Here is a 22096-nt window from a genome sequence, read left to right as displayed (position 1 = left end):
AGGTGCTTTGAGAAGGAATACACCTCTATGCAGTTAAAGAAAACTTTTTAAAAAAAAAAGTTAAAGTTAAAGTTATGCAGTTAAAGAAAACTTTTTTAAAAAAAAACCGTAGAATGCTGGAAATCTGAAATAAAAGCAGGCGGCATCACTGGAATAAAAGAAATAGGGGTTAACATTTCAGGTCAAAGAGCCTTTGTCAGAATGGGGAACAAGGCAAAATGCTTGGGAATGGAACGACATTTGGGGAAGGGGTGAATAGGTCTATGCAATAGGACCCACAGGCTTTACGCAGTCAGCCCCTACTTTACTTCCTATGTGCTTACAACTGTGTGGCCAGAATCTGCTCCAACTCTAACAGCCTGCAGTTGGCAGCACCATGGTGGGTCATACCTCAAATAGTGATGAGTCGGAATACAAGAACGATATGGGGAGACTAGTGACGTGGTGTCATTAGAACAACCTTTCCCTCAGCAGAACAAAAGAGCTGTTTATTGACTTCAGGAAGGGGGGGCTGATGCACATGCACCTGTCTACATCAATGGTGTTGGGGATGAGGGGGTTGAAAGTGTCAATTTCCTAGGAATGAACATCACCAATAGCCTGACCTGGTCCAACCATGTTGATGTCACAGCCAGGGAAGCTCACCAGTGCAACAACTTCCTCAGCAGTCTAAGGAAACTTGGCATGTCGTTGTCAACACTTACTAATTTTTATTGATGCACTCCACCTGGATACATCGCAGTTTGGTGTGGCAACTGCTCTGTCCGAGGACGCAAGAAATAGCAGGGGATTGTGGACACAGATCAGCACACCACAGAAACTAGCATCTCTTCCATGGGTTCTGCTGCACTTCCCACTGCCTCTTCATCAAATGATCCCACTCACTCTAGACATTCTCTCCTTTTCCCTCTCCCATCAGGCAGGAAGTACACAAGCCTGAAAGGTACCACAAGGCTCAAGCACAGCCTTTATCCAGCTGTTGTTAGACAACTGAATGGTTCCCAATATGATGGGATGGACTCTTAGCCACACAATCTACCTCATTTTGACCTTGCACCTACACCGCACTTTCTCTGTAACTGTAACACTCTGCAGTCTGATATTGTTTTTCCCCCTTTCCTGCCTCGGTGAGCAGTTGTAGTGAAATGATCAGTATGGATTGGCACAGAAAATGTTTATCGCTGCTCCTCAGTACATGGAACAATGAGAAACAGAGGCTCAGTTTTACTCTCTCCACACACCCAACCTGATCTGCTTTTCAGTCCCTCCAGCTCTGGCCTGCATTTCACCTACAGCCCCACTCTATCAAAGACACTCTCTTCACCCCAGCATCCTCGAACAACAGAGTTGTTAGCGTGAGTCTGCTTGTGAGCACAGCGTAGGACAATCAGACATGGAGCCGTTCCCAGAATTCAGACTGACATATCGGGTACAGAGTGCTGGCAAAGTCACAATGATCAGGCCAGACTTTCACTGCAGTGAGAGATACTGATCAGCCCAGTCCTCCCATAGAACAGGGAAACTTCTATCAACATTCTCCCCAACTAATCTCTAAATAATTGGAGAAAGGTGGGATCCCAAAACAATCATCCTGAAATATTCAAAAAGAAGTCATGAACACTGGGGCCTCTCTGAGGTTGTACGTTGATATGTAATACACCATCTGCAGAAAATTGTAGGGTTTAATAAATTAATATCCTGATGAAATATTGATTTGAGCTGGCTGCCACTACTTTTCAATTTTCACCCTGAGGCCACAGAAGGAATGTCAATAAGACAGAACATCACCAAAATTAGCAGATCTCAGCATTCATTCCCAAACTCACTCTTTGATGTTGAAAAAGTAGATGGAATTTCTCATACTTCCTGTTTGATGTAATGATTTCATCTATTCTATCAACACCTTCCTATAGATCTTGAGTTCACAGTTTATTTGCCAGCTCTGCAGAGATTCACACACCAAAGCTGATCTAGTGTCTGGGTGTGGAATTATAGATAAACAGAACGTCAACAAATCATTGAAATCATTTCTATAAAATACTTCACGGTGTACTAATGATAGCAAAATATTGACAGGAACAAACACAAACAAAATAGTCTGGAGATATTGTCAATCAAAGGGCTTGGCTCAAGAGATAGGTTTTTAGGGAATATTGGGATTGGGGTGGTGAGGAAGGGACAGAGGGAAAAGACATGATCACCAACAGGGCTAAAAGTCCCGAGTTAAGAGCAGCGAATACATCAGAGAAGATGATCACTGAGGAACATTACATAGATAAAGAGAGGCGATTTCAAATCAAAATCAAAAAAAAGTAAAATACTGTGAAGCATTTCCGGTAAGATGGTGATGAGTTCAGACACAACAGCCTCTCGTGGGGCCAACAAAAGGTGTTTTTACCTTTTTTAAATGCCTTTTTTATGATCACAGAACAATGTTGGACATTAACAACTTCAGGTTCTGCAGGTCTACCCCATCATTGAACTGCTCGGTGGCAGAGGAGCGAAGGAGCTGGACTTGCTAAGGACTGTGTTACTGTCTGCTACAGGAAGGTAGCGCAGTTGGTGCGCGAAGGCAGCGTGCAGTCTAACAGCGACGGATTTTCTTGATTATTTCTCCTGCGATCGCAAGACCCTGTTGGACATTAATAATGTATAATGCTGCAAGTCAGTTTCCCTTGTTTATTGGTGAGACAGATGGCAGGGGAAACGTGTGGCCTTGGCTGTAGCGAGTACTAGGTCTTAAGCCGTGGGTTACAGGAGAGGAGATGGCCGAGGCGGTGTAGCATGGCATCCAGTGCCAAATTGGCAGCTGGTACCGCCCACTGGTGCTGCCCTCCAGTGCTCGACCGGTGGTAGGACAAGCTGGCTTGCATGCATACATTCATCTGCTGACTGTTGAGAATGACTTGGTTCTTGCTGATAACGCCCATGCACCATTAAGTTACAGGTCAATAGTTTTTGTGTGTGACTGTATGTTTACCTGCTACCTTATATGTGCCTTGTGCTCTGAATGATTGATGGTAATCTGTTTTGCTGCTTGGCCCCAGAGTAATGCTGTTTCAGTTGGCTGTATTCATGGGTATTCATGTGTGGTTGAATGACGATTAAACTTGAACTTGAGAAGTACGGGTAGGTCAGTGAGCACGGAGGGGCAAGCTCTATACTGGCATATGATCCCATTTATGGGGAGCAGGAATATGTTGTCATAATCAGGAACAAAGTAGCAAAAGCATGGATGTGGATTTCAACAAATTAACTGAGGAGCGAGTGGCCGGGAGAAAGGAATGTGTTTGTGGTCACTGAGGGGCGAGTGGCCAGGAGAGAGGAATATGCTCATGGTCACTCCACACATATTATAACTTCAGAAATTTACTGCACAGAAAGAGGACATCAGTAATGTTCAGAGTAGCCAATAATAGAGACATTTCATATCAGAATCAGGTTTAATATCACCAGCATATGTCATGAAATTTGTCATTTTGAGGCAACAGCACATTGCTATAAATATGCAAACTATAAATTACAGTAAGAAATAAGAAAATTAATTAAGTACTGAAAAAAAGAGTTAAAAATACTGAGATAGTGTTCATGGGTTCATAGTCCATTCAGAAATCTGAAGGCAGAGAGGTAGAAGCTGTTCCTGAAAGATTTGAATGGGTGATGAGGGTCTTTAATGATGGATGGTGCCCTTTTGAGGCATTGTATTTAAAAGGTGTCCTTTATGCTAGTTAATCCACTTCTCAAAGCAGTCGATGGCTTTATCCATTAGTCACCACCAAATGGCAAAGCCTCAGCTTAGACTTCTACTAATTCACTCAGCTGTACGTCCCTAACTCGTTGACCTATTCTACAAATGGCAATAGGACACACTGACCTGTCTATCAATGGCAATAGGACTCGTTGACCTGTTCTACCAATGGCAATAGGGCACATTGACCTGTCTACCAATGGCAATAGGGCACATTGACCTGTTTACCAATGACAACAGGAGTCATTGACCTGTCTACCAATAGTAAAATGACAAACAAGCTGTTCCTGTGTTGCTTGTCTTGACCTGTGAATTTCCCAAGTTTCCAGTTAAAATTATCCCCAGTTTCTCTATTCTCAGGAAATTAACCCCAAACCAGATCCCATTCCTCCCATTCAGAAATTTATTCTCCAACATCAGTCATTCTCATAATTCTTTTTTCTGTTATGCTGACTCATCCTTCCAAAACACGGTGACCACTACTGTACACTGTGGTCTAATTAGTTGTAGAATAACTGTGTTTCTAATGTGTTCACTGCATCAATTAATAAGTGCTGATAGAACACATCACTTCAAAACTCCTCATCTACCTCTGAGCTCTGATCAGTGACCAATTGGATGTTGGAGATTTGAGATGAGGTGACATCACTCAGATCCACTGACAAGTAGAAAGAACAAACAGCAGCAGATTGTGGCAGCTTATTTGAGCTCTGACCAGTGACCAATCAAGATATTGGAAGTTTGAGAGGAGAGGATTTCACTCATGTCCACTGACCGAGTAGAAAAAAGCAGCAGCAGTTCATGGCAATTTATTTGGAGCTCTGACCAATGACCAATCAGCATTTGGAATTGATTGGCAAGAGCAAATTAAAAGAGCACAGAACAGAGTTAGATTAATGAGGTTTCATCTCTTCAAGGCTTCAGCGAAGAGAGTCCTCAGTCAGAGAAGGCAAAACAGAAAAGCTCTAGGTAAAGTTTTTTTTTCCTTTCCTTTACATCTGCACAGATAGGACAGCAGAGATGCCAGATGGGATAGTTGAATGCTCCTCTTGTGGGATGTGGGAAAGCAAAGAGACCTCCAGTATCCCTGATGACCACAACTGCAAGAAGTGCATCCAGCTGCAGCTTCTGACAAAATGCATTTGTTAGGAGTTGGAGCTGGAACTAGATGAAGTCCAGATCATTTGGGAGGCTAAAGGAATGATAGATAGGACATATATAGAGAGAGGTAGTTACGCACAAGCTGCAGGACTGGGTGACAGTCAGGAAGGGGAAAGGGGTAAGGAGCCAGTGCAGAGTACCCCTGTGGCCATCCCCCTCAGCAGCAGGCATATCACTCTGGATATTATTGGGGAGGATGTGATCTAATAGAGGAAAATCTGGACTCTGGCACAGAGTCTGCCTCTATGACTCAGTAGGGAATGGAAGAAGAAGGGGTGTGCTGTTGTGATAGGGGATTCATTAGTTAGGGGAATGGACTGGAAGTTCTGTGGGCAAGACCGACATTCCGGGATGGTATGATGGCTCCTGGGTGCCAGGGTCCAGAACATCTTGGATCAAGTCTTCAGCATTCTTAAGTGCAAGAAGTAACAGCCTGAGGTTGTGGTCTATGTAGGATGAGTGACAAGGTTCAGCAAAATGAGCTCAGGGAGCTAGGTGCCAAGTTAAACGGCAGGACCTCCAAAGTTGTGATCTCAGGATTGCTACCCATGCCACATGCTAGTGAGGCTAGAAATAGGATGATTATACAGTTCAATATGTGGTTGAGGAGTAGGTGAAGGAGGGAGAGGTAAGATTTTTGGAGCACTGGGCTCTCTTCCAGGGAAGGTGGGACCTATACAGAAGGGACAGTTTACACCTGAACTGCAGGGGGCTAATATCCTAGTGGAAAAGTTTGCTAATGCTGTACGGTAGGGTTTAAACTAGAGTTGCGGGGGGGAGAGGTAGGTGAGAACCAGAGTGCCAGAACAGTTGGTGGAGAGAGATGTTGATAAGACCTCAGGGAAAGTCAGGAATTAAAAGGTTGAGCATGGTGCAACTAGTATCCCGAGCTGCGTATATTTCTATGCAAGAGGTATCATAGGAAAGGCAGATGAGCTCAGGGCATGGATCAACACCTGGAATTATAATGTTGTAGCCCCTAGTGAGACTTGGTTTCAGGAGCAGCAGGACTGGTAGCTCAATATTGTGTGGTTCTCTTACTTAAGACATGACAGAGAGGGAGAGATTAAAGGAAGAAGGTTGGTGTTACTAGCCAGGGAAAATATCACAGCAGTTCTCTATCAATACAGTGTGGAGAACTCTACCAGTGAGGCATATGGGTAGAATTGAGAAATACGAAAGGTATGATGACATTAATGGGGCTATATTACAGACCATCCAACAGTCCGAGAGATTAGAGGAACAGATTTGTAAAGAGATTGCAGACTGTTGCAAGAAACATAAGATTGTTATAGTAGGTGATTTTAATGACTGGAAATCTCATATTGTAAAAGGCCTAGATGGAATAGTCTGTCAAATGTGTTCAGCAAAGTTTCCTTCATCAGTATGTAGAAGTCCCAATGAGAGAGCATGTAATACAGGATTTGCTACTAGGGAATGAGATAGGGCAGGTGACAAAAGTTTATGTAGAGGAACACTTTGCACCCAGTGACCACAATACCATTAGTTTCAAAGTAAATATGCAAAAAAAATAGGTCTGGTCTGAGGTTGAGGATCTAAGTTGAAGAAATGCCAATTTTGATGGTATCTGAAATGATCTGGTAAGTGTGAATCGGGACAGGCTCTTTGCTGGCAAGGGTGTACTTGGTAAACGAGAGACTTGAAAAATGAAATTTTGAGTACAAAGCTTGTTGGTGCCTGCCAGAATAAAAGGTAAAGATAACAAGTGTAGGGAACCTTGGTTTTCAAGAGATATTGAGGCTCTGGTTAAGAGGAAAAAAGGAGGTGCATTACAGGTGGGCCAGCCAGAGGCGTAGTGCCATCAGCACTTGACTTCAAGGCAGATGGTCCTGAGTTTGAATCCAGCCGGGTCCCAACCTGAACAGCAGCAGTATCTGCGCGGAAGGATCTACTTCCATATCTTGCCACAAAAACCCTGTGGACATCTACACTATCTACACAGGGTCGAGGACACTCAATAACAACATCGCAGTTATAGGCAAGCAGAAACAAATGAAGTGCTTATGGAGTATACGAAATGCAATCAGAAGAAAGAAATCAGGAAGGGTAATGGAAGTCACGAAGTTGCTCTATCAGACAAGGTGAAGAAGCATCCTAATGGATTCTACAGATATGTTAAGAGCAAAAGGATTGCAAAGGACACAAGTCGATGAATGTCGGTGATACTGGAGGATGGTATCGTATTTCTGAGTTTATGGATTGGACTGTTGTGCTTTTATGGTCTGTGGACTTTTTCAGACTTATGGTTTTTATATTCTGTGTTTTTTATTGCCTGTTCCTTGTCCACTCTGTTGTTTGAGGGGAGGGTATTTGAGTTGATGTTTTGTTAGTTTTTTTATGAGGGGCAGGGCTTGTTCGAGGGGGAGGGTCAATGTTCCTGTTCCGTTTCGTGCTGAGGTAGGGGGTGTTTTGGGGGTTGATGATCGGGCTGCTATTCTTTTTTGTGGGGGGTGGGGGGGGCGGGTTTGATGTTTCTTCTAAACAATTTGCATGTTCTTTCTTTGTTTCGTGGCTATCTAGAGAATCAAATTCCAGAGTTATGTGTGGATACATGCTTCGACAATAAATGAACCTTTGAACCTTTAAATCATGTGTGGAGCCAAATCAGATGAGGGAGATATTAAATTAATTCTTTCCATCTGTATTTACTCAGGGTTTGGACACAGAAGCTATTGAAGGATATATCAACTTCATGAACCCTGTATAGATTACAGAGGAAGAGCTGTTTGATACCCTGAGGCAGATCAGGGTGGATAAAACCCCAGGGCCTCACAAGGTGTTTTCTCAGACTCTACAGGAGGTAAGTGCAGAAATTGCCGAGGCCCTAGCAGAGATATTTAAATCATTTTTAGCGACAGTGGTGGTACCAGAGGATTGGAGGGTAGACAATGTTGATCTGCTGTTTAAGCAAGGCTCTAAACATAAACCATGAAGTTATAGGCCAGTGAGTCTGACATCAGTTATAGAAAAGTTATTGGAAGGTATTCCAAGGAACTGGATATATAAGTAACACTCTCAAACTGCTGGAAAAGATGTACAATCCATGTTTCAAGTGGAGACCCATCAGCAAGTCTGGGTTCCTCCAGCAGTTTTTGTGTATTGCTTGGATCTACTGCAGGTTTCCTCTTCTTTGTGATTGGTTATACAAGTACTTGGATGGACCTGGACTGATTAAGCATAGTCAGCATGACTTTGTGTGGGGTAGGTCACATCTAACCAATCTTATAGACTTTGTCAAAGTAGACAGGGTGATAAAGAAAGCTCTTGGCAGATTGATTTCCCCATGAAAGCCAATGCATTGAGTACAGGAGATGGGATATTATGTTTAAGTTGTATGAGATGTCGGTGAGGCCTACTTTGGAGTATTGTGTGCCATTTTGGTCACCCACCTCCAGGAAAGGTGTAAACAAGGTTGAAAGAGTACAGAAATACTTACATGAATGTTGCTGGGACTGAAGGACCTAAGTTACAAGAAAACATCGAATTGGTTAGGACTGTATTCTTTAGAATGCAGAAGATTAAGAGGAGATTTGATAGAGGTATACACAATTATGAGGGATATAGATAGGGAAAGTGCAATCAGGCTTTATGCACTGAGGTTGGGTGGGACTACAACCAGAGGGCATGAGTTAAGTGTGATAGGTGGGAAGTTTAAGGGGAACATTAGGGGAAACTTCTTCACCTAGAGGGTTGTGAGGGTGTGGAATGAGCTGCCAGCACAAATGATCCATGCGAGCTCGATTTCAATATTTAAGAGAAGTTTGGATAGGTACATGGTAGTGGGAATATTGAGGTCTAAGGTCCCAGTGCAGGTCATCGGAAGTAGGCAGTTTAAATGGCTTTGGCATGGATTAGATGGGCCAAAGGGCCTGTTTCTGTGCTGTACTTCTGTATAACTCTATGACACTACCTGTGCTGCTACATTTAGTGTTCTGTGGACACGCTCTCCAAATCCCCATTTATAATATTTCCAGGTGCCCCTTCTCTGTCTAGAATATTCCTACATTTGGAATTTATTTTCCAAACAGGACATACAGGACTCCCACAAGACTCAATAATTTATACCAACAACAACCTAGAATAAGGAAACACTTCTCAACTAGAAGCCCGCTAGCTACGCATTTCAATTTAACTTCCATTCCCATTCTGACATCAAAGGTTTCAAAGGTACATTTAATGTCAGAGAAATGTATACAATATACATCCTGAAATTCTTCTCCTTTGCAACCATCCACGAAAACAGAGGAGTACCCCAAAGAATGAATGACAGTTAAATGTTAGAACCCCAAAGACCCCCAGCTCCTCCATCCCCCACCAGCAAACAAAAAGCACTGGCGTCCCCCACCGAGCACTCAAGCATGCAGCAAAGCATCATGTCTGTCCACGGCCTCCTCTATTGCCATGATGAGCCTGAACTCAGGTTGGAGGGGCGACACCTCGTATTCCTTCTGGATAGCCTCCAGACTGATGGTATGAAGATCGATTTCTCTGACCTCCAGTAATTGCTCACTCTCTCCCCTTCCCGCTAGTTCCATTCACTGTTCTGGTCACCCTCTCACCAGCCCATCACCTGTTTCTGTCCTGTACTGTTCTAGGTAAGATGGGCTTTTAGCTACAATTTGATCAAGTCTTGTGTTCCCACATCGGTTGGTACACTGGTGTGTTTGAAGGATTCTCAGCAAGCAGAGAATCATTACATGGTTGCTTCCATGTGGAATTGAACAAGTTTACATTTCATTAAAACAACTCAGTTCCATTGATGGTTTTAAATGAACGAGGTGAATGTTCCTGTTAAGACCATAAGATATAGGAGCAGAATTAGGCCATTTGGCCCATTGAATCTGCTCTGCCATTTCATCATGGCTGATCCAATTTTCCTCTCAGCCTCAATATCCTGCCTTCTTCCCGTATCCCTTCATGCCCTGACCAATCTAGAATCTATCAATCTGTGCCTTAAGTATACATAAAGACTTGGCCTCCACAACTGCCTCTCTCTCTCTGGCTAAAGAAATTACTCCTCATTTCCATTTTAAAAGGCCACCCCTCTATTCTGAGGCTGTGTCCTCTGGTCTTAGACTCTCCTATATTTCTTGTAGGAGGGGAGCAGTACAGAGGGTTTAGACAGGTAGGCTATAATTATCAGCAAACAGTATTGTTCCCTGAAGAGAGAGTAGCAGTATTCCTTCCAAAACTGAAGACAGTATTCTCTGTGTTATAATTTCTTCCACCATATTGTGTAGAGTTTTGGTCACCCTGTTATAGGAAAGACCACTGTCAAGCTGGAAAGGGTATAGAAGATATTTAGGAAGATACTACCTAGACTAGTGGGCTTGAGTTACATGGAGAAGTTGGCCAAACTCTATCTTTATTCCCTGAAGTGCGGGAGAATAAGGGGTGATCTCATAGAAGTTTATAAAATCAGGAGGAGTATAGAAGATAAATGGTCACTGCCTTTTCCCCAGGGTTGGGGAGTCCAAAACAAGAGAGGAGAGATTTCAAAGAAACTCAACAAGTAACTTCAGCTGCCAGAGGAGGTGGTCAAGGCGGGTACAATTACAAGATTTAAGAGGCATTTGGATAGGTACATGGAGGAGAGGAGTTTGAAGAGCTAAACACATGCAACTAGGACCAACAGGGAGGATGCTGTGGTCAACATGGACCAGTTGGACTGATGGGCTTGTTGCCATCCTGCACTGCTCTATGATCCTATGGCATGTACTGAACTTGTTACCCAAGTGCATCCTGTGTAGAAAACTACTGCTTTGTCCGTGTCACAGAGTAAGTGGTTCAAGTGAAGTGATTCATCTCTTCTTCCTCCCAAGGGGTTAAACTCACTCTGACCAGTCCCAAAATACCAAATACTTGATTAAGATTAAGACTGTACTCGTTTGCCTTACAATTCCTTAATCAGATGAAGTTATAATCTGTTAAATAAGCATTTCTAAAAGCAAATTCTGATTTGCTTCCCTGCTCAGTAAATACAAACCTCTGGCTGTTACAACACAATCTGCTGCTGAATCACTAGGAACTGGTATTATTATTATTATTATTAATAATAACAACTGATAATTTTATCATCACTGTCTGATTTGTATTAATAACAAAAACAACAATCCATTAATGCAAGATGCAAACAGATGGTGGCATTGCAACCTATCAGCTGGTCAACGTCAGCACAGATCATCTTTGGACTGACTTCCTTACGGAAGGCATTTCATTAAATCACAGATCATCACATACAAAAGAAACATTCATGTGTAATACTCCATCAGTAACATTAATCCAGGATTCATTGCTTCAAATGTTGCAGAACACAAAAGTTACAAATACTTCTAGAGACGATAATGGATTTAGATCATGCAGTGAGGAGTTTAATACAAGGCATAATGAGAATAAACATACACTTCATTCAATACTTGCATACATTTTTGTCCAGAAGCCAGTTAACCACACCATTTCTCACACCAATAAAACCAAAAATGATGACTTCAGAATGCAACATATATGGAAAATGAGTGTAATATACTTACCACAGAATTTCAGTTTCTGTAACTGGCAATTTATAGATAGCCAGAGGTACAACATAAACTGCTGCCAACATCGGTAATTTCTTTCTGAAGCTTTTCTTAAATGAGCAATTTGTGTTATTGCACTAGTACAATTTCTTACTTTAATGGGGGTGAAATCCTACCCCAGATTCCATCTGCTTTGATGCAATCAACAGATGTATTGGACAGCAAAAATGACCACCTGGGAAAAGATATTCTCCAAACACTGGAAATCTTGCATACATACAAAATACCGGAGGAGCTCAGCAGATCAGGCAGTATCCATGGAAGGGAATAAACAGTCAATGTTTTGGGCTGAGACCCTTCCTGATTAAGGACCCTGGCACAAAAATTGGCAGTTTACACCCCTCCAAATATATTTTGCATGTTTGAAGGTTCCTTCCTCCTGTAAAACTGCACAAGATGAAATAGTACAGAGGAGGACTGCAACTTCAAAGCCACTTACTACAAGAAAGGTATTTACATCATTTGTAATGAATTGCTCAACAAGGAAAAGAACTGATACCTGAAGTTTCTTACTTGCAAACATAATAATAAATAATGGGATTCTTTCCTACCTCTGTTAGATGTGGCATTGGATTAAATCCACACAGGTTGCACACAATCGCCTTGCATTCTGTGCATGTATTGTAGTTGGGAGCAGTGCTGGAACCAATGTTCAAGACAGTTTTACAAAGAGGGCAAGTACTCTCAGATGGTGTGCCCATTTTAGGCTCCATTGCTTTGAGTCCCTTGGCAGACACTTCAGTAGTTTGCTTTACTGTTGCATCCTTCTTCGCAGGTCCAGTCTCCTTGGCACCTTGAGCTGTCACAGTTGCCTTCTGCTCTGACTTTTCTGCTGCCTGAGGTTTTATTTCTCTTTTACCGGTGTCTGGTTTAAGACTTTTTTGTGCTGTGCTGCTAGCAGCAGGGGCTGGTGGTGCAGGCTGCTGCTTGGGACCAGGCTTATGCTGGTCCGGTGGCGGTGGTGCTGCTGATATCAAAGTGGAGGCTTGGCTGAAGAGGGACGCCCCAAAACCGAAGAGTCTTCCAGTAACACTTTCTTGAGGAGTTGTTGGCTGGAACGGTGGTGGTTGGGCTGAGCTCCCCAAGTTCAGGCTGAAACGCCTCGACTGCTCTGGAGGTTTCTGAGTCCTTTGAGTCTCTGGTGGAGCTTGTGAAGAAACCGGCTTTGCAGCTGGTGGCCTCTGACTTGGTTTTCCTTGATCTTCTTTTGGTTGAGTGGGTTTTGATTCTGTTTTCAAAGGGGGCTGTTTGAGGGGTTCAGGAGCAGCCCCAACAGTCTGCTTTTCCTGTGGAGCTTTGGCTACTTGCGCTGGCTTCTGTGCCTGGCTTGCTTCAACAACGCGCTCTTTTTGGACAACCTCCGGTTCTGGAGCAGAACCTCCCTTCGTCTTCAACTGCTGTGGCTGTATTTTCGGATCTGAATCTTTCTGTTTCCCTGCAGGCTGGTGAGCCGTTGTTTGGTCCACAGTTCTGGTCTGCTTGGAGCCTCTCTGCTGGGCACCTGGTGAAGCTTGCTGGGTCTCTGGAGCCTGAGTGGTGGAAACATCCTGCGATGACTGTTTAACTGGTTTTGGTTTCTGGACCACTTGCTGTGGCGGTTGCTGCTCATGCGACTGTTGCTTGGGCTTCTGTGGTGGGGAGGCAGCTATGGATTTCTGCTTAGTGAGCAGTGGCTGTTTCCTGGCTCCGGGTTGTGATAATGGCTTCGCTTGTTCAGGTCTTTGTGCAGGATCTTTCTGTGCTGTCGGCTGAGCTGGCCCCTGTTTGGCCACTTGTGGAGCTGAGACAGGAGTCCCCTGTTTGGATGGCACAGGCTGTGGCTTGGAGGCAGGTGCTGAGGTTATGTCCATGCCAAGGGCTCTTTGCATCTGACAGTTCAGGCACAGCCATTCTTTGACCTGTAAATAAGGTACACACAAAAAAAAATTAAGACATCAAGTATTGCCTGATCTTCACCACCAGACCAAGATGCATCTATCCAAGTTGGATTCCACTTTCCATTCCACCATGCCTATTCATAGCCTCCTCTGCTGCCACAATGAGGTTGGAGAACCCTATATATCTCAATCAGGTCACTGCTTAATCCCTTATGTTCTAGGGAATAAAGTCCTAGTCTGTGTAATCTCTCCTTGTAACTCAGGCCTCCAAGTCCAGGCAACATCCTGGTAAATCTTTTCCACACTCTTTCTAGTTTAAGAACATCTCTCCTATAACAGGATGACCAAAACCGTACACACTACTCTGTTATTGATACAAGTACCATTTGCAATTCTGCCTCAAATCTTCATCATCACCACATATTTACAACAGAGGATAAGTTATAGAATTACATTGTGGACACAACATAGGTTTGACTTGCTTCAGCCTTGTACATTAGTGGCTCGTTAAAGGTTTGTTGCGTTCAGTAAAAACCCCCCAGATATTCTATTCATTTCTCAATGATATGGGGGGTGCAGTGTTTGATAAGCAAAAGGATGATTGATTACTAAAACAAGATTAAAGAGAAATAAGAAATTGCAGAGAGCGCAGCATCAATAATTACTTTTCAGCAAAGTGAGTTTACTGTGCTGTTGTCCAGGATTGCTAATACAAGACACTTTGTAGATGCTGGAAATCCATTGTGACATACACAAAATACTAGAGGTCAGGCAGCATCTATGGAAAGGAATAAACTGTCAATGCTTCAGGCTGTTGACCTGGATCACTTCAATTTGATACATATCAATGGTCAGCTACGGAGCAGTTTCAAAGTTGACACAGACCTGGGAAATGTGGAAGAGTCAGGAGGAACATAGCTTTGCACAGAAAGCATGGTGAATGTACTGACATGGCCCAGATGCAAATGGAAAGTCGGGGCAGAAAAAAATAGAAGTGAAATAAACAAGTTTAAATTAGGCATTGGTTTAAAGTTCTGCACAGATAGAGGGCAAGTGGAGAGGATAAGAAGCTGCTAAAAAGCATTTGTATCTTTTGCTTAAAGTAAAGGCATTAGATAATACATATGGCTTAGGCCCAGACATCAACAAGATTCTGAAGAGGATATGCAATGGGAGGGGGCAGTTATGGGGGCAATTCAGAAGGCACATCCCAAAGATGAAGTGGTATTCTAAAGGGATGATAAGGCAACCGTAGCTGATGAGGGAAGTCAAAGACAGCATAAAAGCAAAAAGGAGAGCATGTAATATAGCAAAAATTAGTGAGAGACAGAGGATCGGGAAGATTTTAAGAACCCACTGAAAGCAACTAAAAAAGCCATAATGAGAGAAATAAACAAAATAGTAAGGTAACCTAGCCAATAATATTCAAGAGGACACCAAAAGTTTTTTTTCCAGATATGTAAAAAAGTAAGGCAAGACAGGATATTGGACTGCTGAAAAACGATGCTGAAGATATAATGGGGACAATACAATAGGTATTTTGCATCACCCTTCACTGTGAAAGACACTAGCACTATGTCAGAAATTCAGGGGCAGAAGTGAGTGAAATTCCTATTACTAAAGAGAAGGTGCTTGGGAAGCTGAACGGTCTGAAGGTAGATAAGTCACCTGGACCAGATAGTCTACATCCCATTGTTCTGAAAGAGGTGGAGATTGTGGAGGCATTAGTAATGAACTTTCAAGAATCACTAGATTCTGGAATTGTTCTGAAAGACTCCAAAATTGCAAATTTCACTCCATTCTTCAAGAAGGAAGAGAGGCAGAAGAAAGGAAATTAAAGGCCAGTTGGCCTGACTTCAGTGGTTGGGAAGATGTTGGAGTCTATTATTAAGGATAAGATTTTGGGGTACTTGGAGGCACATGATAAAATGGGCCAAAGTCAGCATGGTTTCCTTAAGGGAAAATCTTACCTGACAAATCTGTTGAAATTGTCTGAGGAAATAACAGGCTGGATAGACAAAGGAGAGTCAGTGGATGTTGTTTGCTTGGATTTTCAGAAGCCCTTTGATAAACTGCTGCACATGAGGCTGCTTAGCAAGATGTATTAAAAATTATGGGAGGGGTATAGATAATGTAAATACAAGCAGGCTTTTTCTACTGAGGTTATGTGGGACTTGCAACCAGAGGACATGGGCTAAGGGTGAAAGGTGAGGTTTAAGGGAAACACGAAGGGAAGTTTCTTCACTCAGAGGGTCATGAGAGTGTGGATTGAACTGCTAGCACAAGTGGTCCACGTGAGCTCAATTTCAATGTTTAAGCTAAGTTTGGATAGATACATGGATGGTAGGGGTATGGAGGACTATGGTCTCTGTGCAGATCAATGGAACTAGGCAGGTTAAAAGGTTTCGGCATGGACTGGATGGGCTGAAGGGTCTGTTTCTGTGCTTTACTTCTCTATGACTCTAAGAGCCCATGCTATTGCAGGAAAGATACTAGCATGGATAGATGATTGGCTGAATGACAGGAAGCAAAGAGTAGGAACAAAGGAGCCTATTCTGGTCGGCTGCAGATGCCTAGTGGTGTCCCACATGGGGTGGTGTTGGGACAGCTTGTTTTTATGTTGTATGTTAATGATTTGGATGAAGGAATGATGGCTTTGTGGCCAAGTCTGCAGATGATACAAAGACAGGTAGAAGGGCAGGTACTGTTGAGGAACCAGGTAGTCTGCAGAGGACTTAGACAAATTGGGAGAATGGACAAAAAAGTGGCAGATCTAATACAGAGTAGGGAATTATAGTCATGCACTTTGGAAGAAGGAATAAAGGCACAGACTGTTTTCTAAACAGAGAGAAAATTCAAAATTCAGAGGTGCAAGGGGACTTGGAAGTCCCTGTGCAGGATTCCCTAAAGGTTAATTTGCGGGCTGAATTGGTGGTAAGGAAGGCAAATGCAATGTTAGCATTCATTTCAAGAGAACTAGAATATAAGAGCAGGAAGTGATGCTGAGGATTTATAAGGCATTTGACAGATTGCAATTGGAGTATTGTGAGCAGCTTTTGGCCCTTATCTAAGAAAAGATGTGCTGGTATTGGAAAGGGTCCTGAGGAAGTTCACACAAAAGGCCCGGGAATGAAAGGGTTGACATATGAGGAGTGGTTGATGGCTCTTGGCTTGTACTCAGTAGAGGTTAGAAGAATGAAGAGGAAATCTCATAGAAACCTGTTGAATATTGAAAGGCCTAGGAAGAGTGGATGTGGAGCGGAACTTCCCTGTGGTGGAAGACCAAAGGGCAGAGTTTCAGATTAGAGAGACATCCCTTTAGAACAGTGATGACCACATCTGACTACAAGTCTTTATAAAATAATTTTAAGGACTGTTGAGAAGATAATCGGGGTTTCTCTTCTACCCATTAAGGATATTTACTGGGAGCACTGTGTACACAGGGCTCTTGACATTGTCAATGATCCCTCCCATCCATTCAACAGTGCCTTTGGCCTACTACCATCAGGCAGGAGATACTGTAGTATTAGGACAAGAACTGTTAGGATGGGGACCAGCTCCTTTCCCCAGTCCATGAGACTGCTGAACTCCCTGTCACCACCCAGGTCTCATCACACATGAAGAGCCAGTAGTGTTATACGGTTTACTTTTTAATTTGTGTCATAAAAACACCTCATTATTTGTTAATTTACTAGTGGTAATATGACTTTATGTGTTATGTGTGTGAGTTATATGTACTGTGTTGTGCACCTTGGTTCAGAAGAACATTATTCTGTTTGACAGTATACGGGTGTACGGTTGAATGATAACAATCATGAACTTCAACTTGGTTAACCTGTGGAGTCACTGCCACAGACGACTGTGGAGACCAAGTCATTGGATATATTTAAAGGGGAGGTTGATGGGTTCGTGATTAGGAAGTGTATCAAAGATTATGGGAAGAAGGCAAGAGTTAAGGGGCTTAATAAATCAGCCATGATGGAATGGCGGAACAGACTCGATGGTCAGAATGACTTAACGCTGCTGCTATGTTTTATGCTCTTCTTGGTAGATATGAGCTTTAGAGACTCCTTCCCCACGTGAATGACGGGGACTCAATGAATGTTTCCCCATGTGAATGAATTGAATTGAATTGACTTTATTTTTTGCATCCTTCACGTACATGAGGAATAAAAATCTTTACACAACATCTCTGTCTAAATGTGCAATGTGCAATCATGATAATTTATAATAAATAGAACGGTCAAAATAACATAGAATACAGTCAAATCAGCGTGAGTTAATCAGTCTGATGGCCTGGTGGAAGAAGCTGTTCCAGAGCCTGTTGGTCCAGATGGTAGCAGCTGGAACAGTTTGTGGTTGGGGTGACTTGGGTCCCCAATGATCCTTCAGGCCCTTTTTACACACCTGTCCTTGTAAACGTCCTGAGTCATGGGAAGTTCACAACTACAGATGCACTAGGCTGTCCGCACCACTCTCTGCAGAATCCTACGATTAAGGTAGGTACAGTTCCTGTACCAGGTAACGATGCAGCCAGTCAGGATGCTCTCAATTGTGCCCCTGTAGAAAGTTCTTAGGATTTGGAGGCCGATACCAAACTTCCTCAACCGTCTGAGGTGAAAGAGGCGCTGTTGTGCCTTTATTCACCACTCAGCTGGTATGTACAGACCACGTGAGGTCCTTGGTGATATGGATGCCGAGGAACTAAAAGTTGTTCGCCCCCTCAACCCCAGATCCGTTGATGTCAGTAAGGGTTAACCTGTCTCCATTCCCCCATAATCTATAACTGTTTCAGAGAGATGACTTCTTCCCTGTAGGCCACCTCGTTATTGTTTGAGATAAGGACAATCAATGTAGTATTGTCGGCAAATTTAATTGCAGATTAGAACTAGGGCGGCAACACAGTCATGGGTATACAGGGAGTAAAGGAGGTGACTCAGTATGCAGCTCTGAGGGGCTCCTGTGTTGAGTGTCAGAGGGCTGGAAGTGAGGGAGCCCACTCTTACCACCTGTTGGCGATTTGACAGGAGGTCCAGGGTCCAGCTGCACAAGGCAGGGTGAAGGCTAGGGTCTCTGAACTTCCTGTCGAGCCTGGATGGAATTATGGTGTTGAATGCTGAACTGTAGTCCAAGAACAGCATTCTCACATAAGCATCCTCTTTCCAGATGTGTAAGGACATTATGTAGAGCAGTAGCTATTGCGTCGTCTGTCAATCGGTTGTGTCGCTAGGCAAATTGTTGGGGGTCCAGTGTGGGTGGTAGCAAGCTGTAGATGTAGTCCTCGACCAGCCTCTCAAAGCATTTGCTTATTATTGAGGTGAGTGCGACAGGATACCAATCATTCAGGCATGTTACCTTGGTCTTTTTTGATACAGGGACAATGGTGGGTAATTTGAAGCAGGAGGGCATTCTACACTGGGAGAGGGAGAGATTAAAAACTCAGTTGTTCCTTCCCCACGTGAATGATGGGAAACTCAGATTAAAGAAGTGAACGACAACATTCACGAACTACACATGTCCTTACTCTGTGTATGTGTAGATCGTTTCCCAGATTCAAGTATTTCCCAATTATCTGAGAGTTGCCTTTGAGTTATGGCTTAAGGTTCTAAATCAGAGCTTCGTAATATTTTCAGCATTCATTAAGTATTCATAAGAAACACCTTTCGAAACCTTCGTCGGTGGGAGTTGGGTTTCTGTTGTTGTAACCTCCGAAATATTCTCACATGAACTGGTTGCCATGCAATGTTCTCACTGTTACCTTAAACAAATCGATTCCTACAGCACAATACAGGCCATTCGGCCCACAAAGCTGTGCTGAACATGTCCTTACCTTAGAAATTACCTAGGGTTACCCATAGCCCTCTATTTTTCTGAGCTCCATGTACCTGTCCAGGAGTCTCTTAAAAGACCCTGTCGTATCCACCTCCATCACCGTCGCCGGCAGCCCATTCCACACACTCACCACTCTCTGCAAAAAAAACTTACCCCTGACATCTCTGTATCTACTTCCAAGCACCTTAAAACTGAGCCCTCTTACGCTAGCCATCCCAGCCCTGGGAAAAAGCCTCTCACTATCCATACGATCAGTGCCTCTCTCATCTAACACACCTCTATCAGGTCACCTCTCATCCTTCGTCACTCCAAGGAGAACAGGCCGAATTCACTCAACCTATTCTCATAAGGCATGCTCCCCAGTCCAGGCAACATCCTTGTAAATCTCCTCTGCACCCTTTCCATGGTTTCCACATCCTTCCTGTAGTGAGGCAACCAGAACAGAGCACAGTACTCCAAGTGGGGTCTGACCTGGGTCCGATATAGCTGCAACATTACCTCTCAGCTCCTAAACTTAATCCCATGATTAATGAAAACCAATGCACCATATGCTTTCTTAACCACAGAGTCAACCTGTACAGCAGCTTTGAGTGTCCTATGGACTCGGACCCCAAGATCCCTCTGATCCTCCACACTGCCAAGTGTCTTACCATTAATACCATATTCTGCCATCATATTTGACCTACCAAAATGAACCACTTCACACTTATCTGGGTTGAACTCCATCTGCCACTTCTCAGCCCAGTTTTGCATTCTATCAATGTCCCATGGTAACCTCTGACAGCCCTCTACACTATCCAGAACATCCTCAACCTTTGTGTTTATTTAAGACAAAAAGTTTTTGAAAACATAAACAGAAGAGACCAGGGGGAGGGATGGGCAGGGAGCAAGGAAATTGGGGGGTTGAGTGGGAGAAGAGAGAGGAGATGGGTGGGGGGCAGCAGTTGGGACTGAAGACTGGAAGAGGTGTGAGGGGGATGGAATGAGATTCACTAGTCCCCAGGTGCTTCTCAATAAGATATATCTGATAATACAGCTGGAATTTAAAATTGAAGAAATTGTTTCACCTTGGAATCAGCAGTAACTACAAAGCCCTTTGATTTTGACCATTGGGTTAATGAAATCCACAGATGCACAATAAAGCCAATTGGAGTCAAAGGCAATCATATAGCACAGAAACAGGCCCTTCAGCCCATCTAGTCCATGTTGACCATGAATCCCAACTAAGCAAGTCCCATTTGTGCACAGTTGGGATGTACCTTTCCTATCCCCATATCTGTTGAAGTAACTTTTAAATGTTGTTAATGTACCTGTCCTGACTGCTCCTTCTGCTAACTTATTCCATGCCTTTGGGTAAAAATATCCTTCAGGGTCATACTAAATTACCTTAAATCTATGTCCTCTATTTCTTGATTCCTCACTCATGGAGGAAAAGGCTGTGCTATATTCACCCTATGTATGCCTGATCAGTTTTATTCTCCAGTGCTCCAATGATAGATACTTCCTGTACGCTATCTTACATTGCTGTCATTGTTAAAGACACATTCTGGTAATCTTACATGTCCAGGTTTGTCTTGGCTTGGTGACTTCTACACTTTCTCTTTAAAGTCCTGCAATAATAGGCATGACTACCAACAGGATTCTGGCAGTAGATGGCTGAGATGAAAAACAGATCAGGTTACAGCTCTGCCGTTCTCCATTGCAAGGTATCATCGCCACATCCACTGAGCTATCTGCAGCTGTTCCAGGGATATTCCTTTGTCTTGCTGCCAGTCTGGAGTGGTCATCTTTGACAATACAACTTTTTAAAAAAGAAAATTCACAGTATAATTTTAATATATTCCATGGGAGCGGTTAGTGCGACTCTATTGCTCGGGGCATTTCGGACTTCAGAGTTCAATTCCAGCACCGTTCTGTAAGGAGACTCTGTACGTCTTCCCAGTGGAATTCTTGGGTTTTCCCTGGGTGCTCTGGTTTCCTCCTACAGTCCGAAGACCTCACTGGGTAGGTTAATTCAACATTGTACATTGCCCCGAGATTAGGTTAAAGCTAATCGGGGTTGTCGGGGTGTGGTCTGAAGAACCAGAAGGGCCAACACCGGCCTGTGTCGCTAAATAAAATAATTTTCACCAAATTGTTCACAGTTAGAATTTTGTAAATACATGAAACTTCTCTACCAAATAGAAGTCCCTGGATTATTACCAGGGCTGGAATAATGTATGAGGGGTAATTGATAATTTCTTGGCCCAAGGTAGAAGGAGATGAGTTATACAGCTCTCATTACATGCACATTCAGTTCAACTCTGAGTGATTATGCAGAAAGTTTGAATTTAATAACTCATCAGTTAATAACTCATCAGGGGTGATTGATAAGTTTGTGGCCTAAGGTAGAAGGAGATGAGTTATTAACTTCAAACTTTCTGCATAATCACTCAAAGAGCTGACCTGCATGTGCATGTAACAAGAGCTGTATAACTCATCTCCTTCTACCTTGGGCCACAAACTTATCAATCAACCCTGCTGTGGACACTTCCTGGAGGTCCAAGATCCGTATGTTCCATGACTGCTGGACTAAGTGTGTAAATGTAGAAGGGGACTATGTTGCAAAATATATGTGCGAGGTTTTCTAAAATTGACGCCTTCTACCTTAGGACACGAACTTATCAATCACCCCTGGTACATCTATTTTGATCTACCAGTCAAGAAAGAGTTTTACTTTACTTTTAAGAGATTAGCTTTTCTTTGTCACATGTACCTCAAAACACACAGTGAAATGCAGTGTGTGTGTCAATGACCAGAGTGTGCTGAGGATGGCATTGTCACACTTCTGCTGCCAACATGACATGCTCACAACTTACGAAGCCGAACCCGTACATTGTTCA

General features: G+C 43.2%; 1 protein-coding gene across 2 annotated transcripts in view; it reads right to left on the bottom strand.

Moving 5' to 3' along the window:
• The window catches only part of pcloa (piccolo presynaptic cytomatrix protein a), a 437698-nt gene that overhangs the window by 400912 nt on the left and 14690 nt on the right, over positions 1-22096 (bottom strand). For both annotated transcript variants that reach the window (XM_073066476.1, XM_073066477.1), the window contains exon 3: positions 12057-13403. In XM_073066476.1, the coding sequence (XP_072922577.1) occupies positions 12057-13403 (1347 nt within the window). The remainder of the gene's footprint in view (positions 1-12056; positions 13404-22096) is intronic.

Source organism: Hemitrygon akajei, chromosome 14 (genome assembly GCF_048418815.1).
Source record: "Hemitrygon akajei chromosome 14, sHemAka1.3, whole genome shotgun sequence".
NCBI classification, from domain to species: domain Eukaryota; kingdom Metazoa; phylum Chordata; class Chondrichthyes; order Myliobatiformes; family Dasyatidae; genus Hemitrygon; species Hemitrygon akajei.
The sequence above is the reverse complement of the archived record's forward strand: the minus strand, read 5'-3'. Positions and strand labels throughout refer to the sequence as shown.